At 34.7% G+C, this 12,638-nt stretch overlaps 1 protein-coding gene across 1 annotated transcript; it reads left to right on the top strand.

Annotated features, from left to right (window-relative positions):
* Nucleotides 1-9,847: 9,847 nt before the first annotated feature.
* Nucleotides 9,848-11,433, top strand: LOC123555361 (uncharacterized). Its single transcript, XM_045346007.2, has 2 exons — nt 9,848-10,231; nt 10,941-11,433. Exons 1-2 carry the CDS (start codon nt 9,940-9,942, stop codon nt 11,372-11,374), a joined length of 726 nt encoding a protein of 241 aa, XP_045201942.2. The 5' UTR covers nt 9,848-9,939; the 3' UTR covers nt 11,375-11,433.
* Nucleotides 11,434-12,638: the final 1,205 nt, after the last annotated feature.

Genomic DNA, 12,638 nt, shown 5'->3' with positions numbered 1-12,638 from the left:
GTATAAAACAATAACAAAAATAAAAACAACTTAAGACTTCAATGTTTTTACATATGTATTTGGGGAAGATTAATACTTTGAATACTGTAGATTAGTTCTGTTAAACTCTTAGAAGAACCCTAAAATAAAACAATACATACGTAGAAGTTAACTATTTTTAATGTCCATTTCAACTTTCCACTGTCTGTACGTTGCTCGTTTAAGTAGCAGAATGTCCAAAAGGCATACTTACCCGTGGTAATTAATATTCAGTCATTGTTGATAAAGATGTAAATGAGGTAATGATGTCCTAATCTTGCTGAAGTTGGCGGCCTAGCGGTCCGATGTTGGCGGTCTAGCGGCCTGAACATAGCGACCTGGTGGCCCAGCGGCCTATTGGCCTGGCGACCCGGCAGACTCGTGTACTTGTATTAAAAATAATGAGTTAGAATATACGATAAATATAAAGTAAACTTATACTTCCTACAAAGAAATTAAGAAACAGTCAAGTATCCTCAATGAAATACATAAAACATGTCTAATTACTCAGAAAAAGAGATTTCTAACTTCAGACCGCTAGGCCGCTAACTAATTTTCACTGCTTGGCCGCCAGCTTCTGGCCGCTATGCCGTCAACTTAAGCAAGATAGATTTCCTACGTGTTATATTCATATTTATATAGTAATCAAAACATTAAAACATTGCAGTTCGATAATAAAACTCCATTTTTGCTGTTCAAAGCAGCAATCGTAACTAAATAAAGTAGAGGAAACTTCCCGATCGGGAAGTCACCCGCTGGGATTTCATGATTTCCCGAACGAGAAACTTGATTTTAAATATAGCATCTTGATTCCCGTTTAGGAAGTAAAATGATCCTTTTCTGTACATGTTTTCATTCAAAAGATAGCTGCATTAGGATATATACGGTATCATTAAATGAAATACAGTACATTTATTCACATTGAAATTACTTAATTCCAAAATTTCCTAAACCGGAAACTTAACTTTCAGATCGGTAGCAACGCATTTTGGCAGTCACTAGCGACAAAATGCGTCGCAAGGGTACATATGATAAGTTAAGGATCATGGAAATGAACGTATTTTGGTAGTTATTTCTACATCAGGGGCTGTGCTCATTTTTTACGCACAAAAGAGAGAGATAAAAGGAGAAAATGTCTCCTATAAAAATGGTTGGCGGAGGGGGTTCGGAGTTCCCCTCCCGAGATATATAGCTTTCGTATAAAAACAACCAGAATGTAGATTCATGAGCGTGTGAAACGGGCTTCAAGCGTCGCTTCCTATGCAATAACATTGCATTGTTTCAATGTGCTAGTTTTGTCAAAGGGATAGTCCGTCGAGACTTTTTAAAGCACTAAAATGTTGAATTTTGTAAAAGGAAGTATAAATGTGAGGACGGCACGTGGGTCCCCCACCTAGATATTTTTTTAAAACAGCCCATATAAACATAAATGGTGAATTCTGTGCGTGTGTTAGTTATAATAATAAAAAAACCCATGTTTCCAAGGTACCAACTTTTTGTCGAGTAATGGACAGACTCTTAACAAAATATGCCACAGAACCTCAACTTTAAAACATAGTAACAATTTACAGTAACAATTTAGGAGCGCACATTTATACATTCAGCCCAACGACAATCCTACACCCCGGGTGTATAAAATGTTTTTCCAGCACCAGGTGAAAATACGAGACAGTTATGTCCGGTATACAAAAATACGAGTGTCCGATATTTACTCGAGCAACCTCGGTTACTCTTTGTAAATAAATTAATCGGTAACCCTCGGAATTAAATTCACTACAGGGTTGGATTATAGTAAACAACATTGAAATATTATAAAGATTTTTGGTGGATAAAGGTTGCATGTCTACCTTGCATATACTTTTAAAGGTATTATACAACCCGTATTATGTGACCTTTTATCGTGGACGTCCTGAATTTTAAGGTAGAACGCGACACTTTGCGAACTTTAGAGTAGCGTCTTGAAATTTTGCATGTGTAAAATTGACCATATTTCAAACAAGATGCAGTTTATTTTATACCAATAGAGCCGACCAGTTTTTGTACACGAGACGTCAAAGTTGACCACCAAAGCCCGTTTCTAAAACTGACGTTGCCGCGTATCCTTGGCAACTGTTACGGGTACTGCAACGGCACCAGCCAAAAAATTTTCTTAAATTATACATTATTCGACGGGAATTGGTTTTTCCTTTATGGTGATGTAAAAATCATTGTTTTACACCGACAAATATTTGAAAAATGGAAAGAAAATCGCCGTTTTTGACTAAAAATTGACGTTCAGTTTCGCAGCATTTTTCGGCTTTAAATCAGCATATTACAAAATCCCTGAATTAAATTTTTGATTTTTTTCAATAAACGGTGTTTAAAATGTATACCGAGTCCAACAGACATATAAAACTGGGGGGTCACCGACTTAGTTTTTTTGGTACATGTGATTTTATTTCCCCCACCCCCATGCGTAAAATGACGTCGCGCATATCCTTGTCAACACTGTTACGGGTACTGTGACGACACCAGCAAACAAATTTTCTTAAACTATACATTATTCGACGGGAATTAGCATTTTCTTTATGCTGATGTAAAAATCATTGTTTTACACCGACAAATATTTGAAAAATGGAAAGAAAGTCGCCGTTTTTGACTAAAAATTGACGTTCAGTTTCGCAGCATTTTCCGGCTTCAAAGCAGCATATTACAAAATCCCTGAATTAAATTTTTGATTTTTTTTCAATAAACGGTGTTTAAAATGTATACCGAATCCAACAGACATATAAAACTGGGGGGTCACCGACTTAGTTTTTTCGGTACATGTGATTTTATTTCCCCCACCCCCATGCGTAAATTTTGTACCATAATTCGACGTCTGCAGATACGTTTGAGACATTATGATTTGGCCATTGTGTTTAGCTTATCAGCTGCACCATTTAGTGTTTTACTGGTTCTTAAAGAACTTAAAATTATATAAAACAAAAACAAACATTTTGTTCCATGGCAAGACGTTTATATATTAACAATGATGAAAACGTATTAAAAAGTGAAATCTTAGTACATTTCAATATGTTACATAACGTGCCACTGGTGCAAAAAAAAAAAAAAAAAAAAAAAAAAAAAAATAAAAATCCGAAGCGTTTGGTATCTTTAAATGCGTCAAGTGGACACAATTTGCTATAAGTAAGGAGGAATGCGTCTAAATTCAGAAGTTATTGGGTTCCGTTTCGACATTTTATTTAATTTAAAATCCAGCATATTCCTCATATAATGCGTATTTTACATTTTTGATATTTCTGTAACTTTTTTCTCCGCAAACCTTAGACGTCCATTTTTGTGATTTCTCGTCCGTCGGACTGTTTTCGTAAATCGTTCTGTTCAGTCAACAAATATCTGCATTTAAAATAGTATATAATTTGTGGTGATCACTTAACCTTAGACCCGATATTTACGTTAAAGTTACGTCAGAGCGACAAATATGACGTTGAGTTTTGAATAAAAAATATGCTTTAATCTTGTCTAATATAAAACCCAAACAATATAATTTGACTAAAAAGTAATATGATGATGAAAACTTTATTTAATTGCAATGAGTATTTGTTTCTGTAAATCTTCATTTTAAGATAGACTCTGCTTTTAGATCAAAATAGCCTTTAAAACTCGGTTACCGTGGGCGAAATTATTACGCTGAATTATATTACTCTACCCCAACCCCAGATACAAATACGTAACTAAACGGGTTCTCGTATGTCTTGTGATCAATTTTTAACCTATTTTAAGAAGAATTTAGTCAACAGAGTCGTTTACAACTTTGCAAGAATTTCTTGAATTTCCTCTTAAGTTCATGATTATACATAATTGATACACACGTCATTGCAAACATTTACAAAAATAATAAGAAAAAATAAAAGCCCTAATATCGTTGGAATAAACATCACAAATTTATTTAACTTTATTATAAATTTTACGTTTTGAAAATATTTCGATTGTTTTGAGAGTAGTTAGACACTTCGATTTCAAATAAAGTGCAGCCACGGGGAAACAGAATTTATATTCATTGTACGGAGGCTGTTTTAGTTCTGAAAAGGTTAATTTATTAACAACGCTAGATAGAAACACTATCCTTTACAAAGAGGTTTTAGCTCTCCAGAGATGTGTTTAAAGAAAGGTTATCCTTGTATTCATAGACACATAATAGAAACATATTCCATATATAATATTTTTCCTAATATTAGAGACCTATCAGACATAACAAGTACGAGTACATACTCTGCTAAAAATGATAAATATTCCATAAAATAAAAAAAATAAGGAAACTGTTTGTTTTAGGTTTAGCGCTGTTTTCTGTTACGATAGGCGGTTAACCTAACTAGTGTTCCTCAACAAGTAACTTTCAACTTCACCACATAAAATCGGAGGTGGAGGACGAATGATTTCGGACAAATACCTTCTACCAAATTGTCACGCCCTACCCAGGAATCGGAAAAGCGATTCATAGAACTGAGCTAAGCGGATGGGGTAAAAGAAAGAAACACAGAAAACAGTGGTTGTGATGGAAACTCGCTGTAACTCATCAGCGGTTAAACATGTATAATTCTATGTTGTAATTATCTATATGAGCGACTCAAGAATCGTAACATTGTACATAGGACCGACGGCTCAAACTTGCTGGTCTTGGTTTCGTCTTTACGAGATACTAGGATTTGTACCAGTATATGTATATGTGTAAGATTTTATAATTTATTTATTTTTATTTTAATAAGCGTCTGAGCTTTCAACATTCAGAATGTAACAATTTTCAAACAATTTAGCAGTTCACTCATCAGAACTTTATAAAGTTACGCTTATGCGTTAATGTAACTTTAGAATAGTATTCAAAGCGATACCTCTTATTGAGCCGTGCCATGGGAAAACCAACATAGTGCATTTACGACCAGCATATATGACATTGGGATGTGCGGGCGTGCGTGCGTGTGTGCTTATGGAGGAAAAGGGATAATATCAAGAAAAACTTTACTCTCGTGGAGGGCAAACTTAAAACTATATGAAACTGCTGTACAATTCTGATCTATGATATTTCACAATAATTATGCTTTAACTTTTGTTTCAAATGTGAAATCTCCGAACTATCTACACAATTGCATATGTATGAATTCTTCATTTTAGCAGTGTATTACAACGGAAAACTTGTTAATTTGGTACTTTGAATAAGAAAAAGATTTTAAAAAATCATTATTATATAGAAAATATATTAAAAGCGATTTTCAAAATGACTGAATTATGATGTCTCGAACGTATATGCAGACGTCGAATTATGGTACAAAATTTGCGCATGGGGGTGGGGGAAATAAAATCACATGCACCGAAAAATCTAAGTCGGTGACCCCCCAGTTTTATTTGTCATTTGGACTTGGTATACATTTTAAACACCGTTTATTGAAAAAAATCAAAAATTTAATTGAGGGATTTTGTAATATGCTGATTTAAAGCCGAAAAATGCTGCGAAACTGAACGTCAATTTTTAGTCAAAAACGGCGATTTTCTTTCCATTTTTCAAATATTTGTCGGTGTAAAACAATGATTTTTACATCACCATAAAGGAAAAACCAATTCCCGTCGAATAATGTATAATTTAAGAAAATGTGTTGGCTGGTGCCGTTGCAGTACCCGTAAAAGTTGCCAAGGATACGCGGCAACGTCAGTTTCAAAAACGGGCTTTGGTGGTCAACTTTGACGTTTCGTGTACAAAAACTGGTCGGCTCTATTGGTATAAAATAAACTGCATCTTGTTTGAAATATGGTCAACTTTACACATGCAAAATTTCAAGACGCTACTCGAAAGTTCGCAAAGTGTCGCGTGCTACCTTAATCTCAAACAGTCTATACTTACTTATTGACGTTTGTGAAACCTGTCCCAGGGTCATGCGAACGACGCATCAGCTAATTGTGGTGAAGTTCCTTCGATATCTCTCGATGTATGTCAAAGTTAGAGTTGCAATTGACCTCTCTCATGAGTGTTCCAATGGCCCTGCTTGACTGAATCTGGGGCCTTTATATTTTCAAGGTCAAAAGGTCAAGGTCGGATGAGCGACTAAGTTCCATCATGACTCGCTTTGAAATAATATTGTCCATTCGTCACAAAATATTCTTTTTATTAATCATGAGATTATTATTAATACCGCTTTGCGTTGGATGTGTACATATCCAACGCATTTTGGTACTAAATTTTTGTAAATTACCAAATTGCGTTGAGTGTAACGCATTTTGGTAGTGACTATCAAAACTCGGCCGATTTTTGGTAGTAACCACCAGAATGCGTTGCTACTATTTTGAGGTGTAACAATGCTGTTTCTGCAGCGATGAATACATTTTGTAGAAATTAATGGTCGTCTTCGTGTCAAATATCTTATTCATTTGAGAAATAATAGATTTTTCTATATCCAAAACATTGATTCAATGTGTCGTTCAATAAAATCATTGTTTGGAGTTAAGATTGGAGTGACAAACAATAATTTTATTCAAGGGAAAATCACTTTTTGTTAAATACATGTATATTATTTTGATAACACAATATGCAGGTTTATAAACTTCGACCTTGACGACATTCACCATATATTTGCCTGTTTTATGTGGTTTTCTTTTCCAGCACGCCGATATGATGTTTGAAGTTATGACGTATTCTAACACGACTTGATTCATTTTCCTATGAAACAAAGGAGGCTGAAAGTTGTGTGTTATTTTACAACAATTCACTGTTCTGACGTTACAATTATTACGTCATAGCGGCGCGTTGAAAAAGAAACAAAGAAAAAACAGGCAAATATTTGACGGACGTCGTCAAGGATGTACTTTAAAATCATTGGTAACGTGTTAGAATCGAAATAATATATCTCATTTAGTGATTTGCTCTTGAATAAAATCACTGTTTGTCGTTCAGATGCGTATTATTATATCACGAGGGCAGCGCCCTCGTGATATAATTCCTTTGCATCTGAACTTCAAACAATGAATTTATTCAACGACAAATCACTGGATGAGATATCTTATTTCTTAAATAACTGTAATGTACAAACTGTGATTTTGTTGCATTATAAAACAGTTTCAATCTTGTTTAAAGGGCAAGGAATGTCTGACAATGAGTCAATTTTATATGAAAGCCAGCCCTAATCCTTTCATAACGTTGAAAGAACCACGATTGAAAAGGATATGGTAGTTTGAAATTTAAGAAAATGGCTGACCATGGAGGCAGCTATTTTAGTATGTTTATGACGTCATTTACACACTGCTGAATCCTATTTGTCTAATGCAAAAGAAAGAAGTATATTGACAAGTTTTATTTTGAACATCCAAATGCTGTAAAATTTTCATTAATAATGAACAGCACTGTTGAAATTGTCAATATTTTGTTAAAAGATCATGTTAGCCTGTAAATGATACACATTCTATTTGTTTTACTGGGTGGTATTGAGTTTTCCATCTTTTGATCGGGTAGGGTTTGCTGTTATGATTTGGGAAGGGACCTTATGTCTGTTGTAAATTTTGGTAGGTCAGCTTGGATGAGGATAGAACTTTGGTTATATAATAGTTGTCTTGTCATCTGATATTACTATGCTATATTGTGTTATATGTCATGCATGTCACATGCCCTTATGGGCCCTTAATATATCAATAAACCTGGAACTTTATTTAGCATATAACTTTTTTAAATAGATTAATTTCATAGGCTTCTTGAGTATATGATGTAAAACATGGTAATTTCTTTCATTATAGCTGGAAAAAGTAGAGAAATAATTTTACAGAAATAAGTTGATAAAGTTCAAATAATTTTTATGATAGAAATCTAATAAATCCGCCATTTTGTTTTTTGTTGCCATGAAAACGAAATAGACGCCATTTGATCAAATATTTAATTCTTTCACTCCTTTCAATGGTGTTAGAAATCCTGGCAGACAGAATTAACATAAGAACATCATTGCCTTTCCCTTTAATAGGAAAATAATATGGGATCTTGTTAGAATATAAATCCCCCAAACAACTTAAGATAGTTGCATCTTCCAGACAGTAACTAATGCGCGATTTATATTTATTAGCGTTCCATGTACCTAAAAACCAACGCTTTAAAACATTTGGTCTCTAATTAACGTACAGGTAATTACAGTGCCAGGGGAAACAATTTTTCGGCGACGCCGTCTAAATTCGTTTTCGTTACCTATGCCACGTGACTTCAGTTTGCAAATCAAACTACTTGATAACGCATTATAGATAATTTATCAAAATGGAAGATTTATGCAACACCCTGCCTGATTGGACGAGAGTGTCAATTTCTTTCACTCTGTTGATTGTGCTACGCTGAGTGGAATGTAGACAAAGCGTTTATCCTAAACGACGCTGTTCACAGTTTTAAAACTAACTTTGGCTCAGTATATTTAGCAAGAATATTGATATATCTCAAAATGATAAGTAAGTTTAATAAATATGATAAAAACCTGTTCAAATAACAACATATATCAAATTAAAGAAAGAGCTGAATACGGTCTTCGTATCACATGAATAAGGGTGTGATAAGAGTCTTTTATGTAGAGAAGTGCTTTTTAAAAGATTTTCCTTGTCGTCTGTATATGAAAAGGTTTCTTGCTTTTATGACTTATTCAGACTGCATATTAAAATGAGTACTTGTTTGCTTTGATATATTTGTTATAAATTATTTAACTGATTTATCATATATGAATATTTTTCTTTAGTATGGTATGCAAATATTGAACTCAGTTGAAATCTGTTTTATTATATATATGCTATATAATGATTGAATCTCATTACACTGATATGAAGGTACGCTGCATACAGTTTATCTATGTGATATGACTACGGTCAAACTTTCCTTATGAAACAGAAATATTGAAATAATTACAATGTATGTTTTGCTTGACCTTCACTTTTTTTATAGGTGTGACGTCATTGTCCAAAGATTGATGAATAGCGAATATGCATTTGTTAAAGCGGGATCAGTTGGCCTATTTTAGAAATAAATAAAAATAATAAATAAAAAAAATCCTTTAATTGATTTTTTCTCATGTATTCTAATCAACTTGATTTGTAGCATCTTTATTAGGCCCGCAGCCAACTTTGTTCAGCTGGGACATTTAACCCCTTTTAGGGGCTGCTAAAGCTAAAACTAGAAATGCCTTTATACAGCGTCTCATGAACAGTTTGGTGGATCTTTGTCATACTTGGTCTGGAGCATCATTATAAGGTCCTCTTCCAAATTTATTTATATAGAAACTTGGGCCCTATTAGGGACCACTATAGCTAAAAGTAGATATGCCTTTCTTCGCATTAACCACTAAAATGTAATGGATTTTTATCAAACTCGATGTGTAACAATATCGTAAGGTCTCCTGCTATTTTGTTACAAATGGGGATAGGGACCAATTTAGCTAAAAATATAAACACGTTTAATGACCTCTTCTCATGAACCGCTTCATGAATCTTCATCAAACTACTGCTGTAATTATTCGTCTAAGGATAAACGAAACAAAATTGCAACCCTACGAAACCTTTGCGAAAAATTAAAAGAGAACCATTTAAATTGTTAAAGTGCGGTGTTTAGTTTTGCAATTTGAAAAATGTTAGATGAAAGATGAATGTTAGATGAAAAATTCATAAACTTCTTTCCTTATTACAATTCGCCGACCATCACTTTTAAAGATATTTCTTGTTTAATGTTTGTTTCTCTTAATAAACACACATGCCCCCAATACAAAACCTTAATACACTACATTTTGCCTTGATTAAATGCAAAATTCTTATCTATGCCTTATCAGCACAACTCCTCCGGATCGAATCATGTCTATATTCCATTTTTTGTGTGTCTAGACGTGTAAACGTGTAAATTAACAATCTTTATATAAGTATACTTAGCTTTTGTTGCTTCTAAAGATGTATTTAGCATATGTTTTTGTTTTGGCATTTGGAATTAGTTTTTGTTCCGCAAATATTGAAGGCCTGTTTCTAGAATTAGAGGCTGTTGTTCAAAGTCAATTTGCAGAAAACGAAAACATGAAAAGTCGCGTTGCAGAGCTGGAGGGTGAGGTTACGGCTCTCGTTGCAGAAAACTTAGAGGAAGAACACGAAACGAAAAGTGGGGAGTTAAAGGGAGTTAAGACAGTGGCCGAGAGAAGAGAGATTCCAAAATCTGACCATAGCAGTTTTTCAGGGCATTTATTTACACGTGAGTTTAAAGCATTTGTTTAACAAACGTGGCAATACAACAAGGTTTTTCTTCTCTTGTCTCATTGATGACAAAGGAGGACACAAATGTTCTTTCGAGGAACTGTAGCATATCTCCTGATGGTTAATTAGATAACCGGTGTCTTAATTCATATAAGATATAACTTTATTTAGTTTAATTGAGAGATAATGAAAGATCCAAATTTTAATTCATGCAGAATGATACAATTAAACATTACTTGCATGCCAGACTGTATTTACTCATGTTTTTGCCGATGCTGGAAAAACTCATCAGACACTCCTGGGGTGTAAGATGACTCTTTTGCGTTGAATTATGAATGAATGCTTAAATTTATACGCTACTATATCATGTATAACAAAAACTATCGTTTCATTTTTTTTCTTCATTAATTGAAGAATACGGAATGCAAAAAAAATCATTCACCGATAATCGATATAAGGTGAGGATGGAAATATCTGCCTTTTGGTTAACTGTTTTTGCGGTAACTCAGCAGAGCAGCGTTTCCGCCTAAACAGTTACCCAGGAGCCAGATATTTCAATCCGCACATTCAACCATCTTGTTCTGGTATTGGTGCTAATACGCCAGAACGAGATGATAGAAAACACTCATTTGAAGATATTTAGTGAGTAATCGAGATCCATTAAATACTAGTAATAAGTAGTCACATATCAGCTATGTATTTTACAGGTGCTACCGGTAACAGTAGAGCTTTCCATGCATACCGAAGCCAAAACAGGTGTTACAACAACTATGAAACTATCGAGTTCGATGTACAAGCCCTAGACAATGTTGATATGTATAATCAGAGGGACGGAATATTCGAACCACCAGTTTCCGGGGTATACGTGTTCACATGGACAGTCGCCGCACCAGTCCACACTCACATTGCGACTGAGCTAGTCATAGCTGGCAGAATGGCAGGTGTGATCACATCAGACTCCGATGCCTCCCAAAGCTCGGGTTCTGGCACACACCCAGCGACGGCGGTGGTCGTTGCTCAAGTAAATGTGTCAACTCACTGCTACATTCGTGTGCGACACACCGGCAGCGGTGACTGCGCATGGGTCCTTAGCGATGACAATAAAGTTCGTTCCACATTTTCAGGCTGGCAGCTGTTCTGAATAGCTTGTTTTACTATGACAAAAGCAGTATAAACTTGAATTAAACTATTAAAAAAAGCTGTATATCATAGTTTTATGTACTAGATTAAATATTTACAAATGTACTCTAAAATGTCAGCGTATTGGAAATTACGCGTTCTCAAAAACACAATGACAAAAACTGACGAATAATATTTTCTTCATCCATTTTAGCTTCATGTTGTAACATATGCACATCTGAAATATCCGTCGGCAGTTTTCGTTAATGTATTTTTGATAATGTCCAAATTCGGACCTTAATGTAGTTAACATATTTATCGAATTATTTTTAATAAGACGCTTTTTATAAACTGAAAAAAGACACAAGTATATATTTAGCTTATAAGACAAAGATAAAAAAGTTTCGCTTTATTAGATTTGGGTGCATTACGTCCAAATTATGTCCTCTTTGCGGCGAAAATAAACCTTTGTAAAACCTCCGTTAGTCTCAATGACCGTCATTAGTGTCCTTACCGTCTTTGAATTCTTCTGTATGAAAGTCGGCAAGTTACGTATTTTCCGAGTACGATTTCGGCACTCTCCGGAAAGTCACGTGTGCGTTGAGCTATATTTAGGTTTGACGAAACGAGAGTACGTATTCACACATAAACTGTCGACTGTCATAACTCTATTGTCTTCCATCTGTCCTCCTGTTCTAACTGGAAAAATATCTTCATTGTCAGTCCCGGGTGCATTAAAGAAAGTTTGCCGTAATGATCTGAGTTGCAGTCGTGAAGTATATCTTAAAGTTTAATTGAGTTTTGTGTTGGTGTTTTATTGTTATTATTTTAGGCCCCACCAGCAAATTTTAGATCATGAAGCAATTTTACAACTATTACTGATAGAGGAACACCCCAGGTCCCTTTTCAGACTTTATATGGGCGGACCGGTCGTCCTTCCTCAAGCCAGCTGAATGGCTTCCTCACATAGCGAAATAGCTCTTTTCTGGTCCAGTTTTATTTACTGGCACCAGAACAAAAAGAAAATGCCTCTGTACATGTTATACCTTACCCCTAGGTATTGTATAAGAACCATGTTCATGAACAGGAAAATATACTAACCCGTTTCAATCGTAAATTTCTCAACTTAAACGCACAGTTCGGTGAATGGGTACCTAGTATATTGAACAAGCGATAATTTATCTTCCATCGTGCACCAGTCACATTGTCTCAATATCCTTAGGACGGCCAGCACATATTTATGCAATCTCGCCAGGCATATGTATGTTTTTGACAACACAGAAAAT

This window comes from Mercenaria mercenaria, chromosome 7 (assembly GCF_021730395.1).
Source record: "Mercenaria mercenaria strain notata chromosome 7, MADL_Memer_1, whole genome shotgun sequence".
Taxonomy (NCBI): domain Eukaryota; kingdom Metazoa; phylum Mollusca; class Bivalvia; order Venerida; family Veneridae; genus Mercenaria; species Mercenaria mercenaria.
Note: the sequence above shows the minus strand (reverse complement) of the source record. Positions and strands in the feature narration are given on the sequence as shown.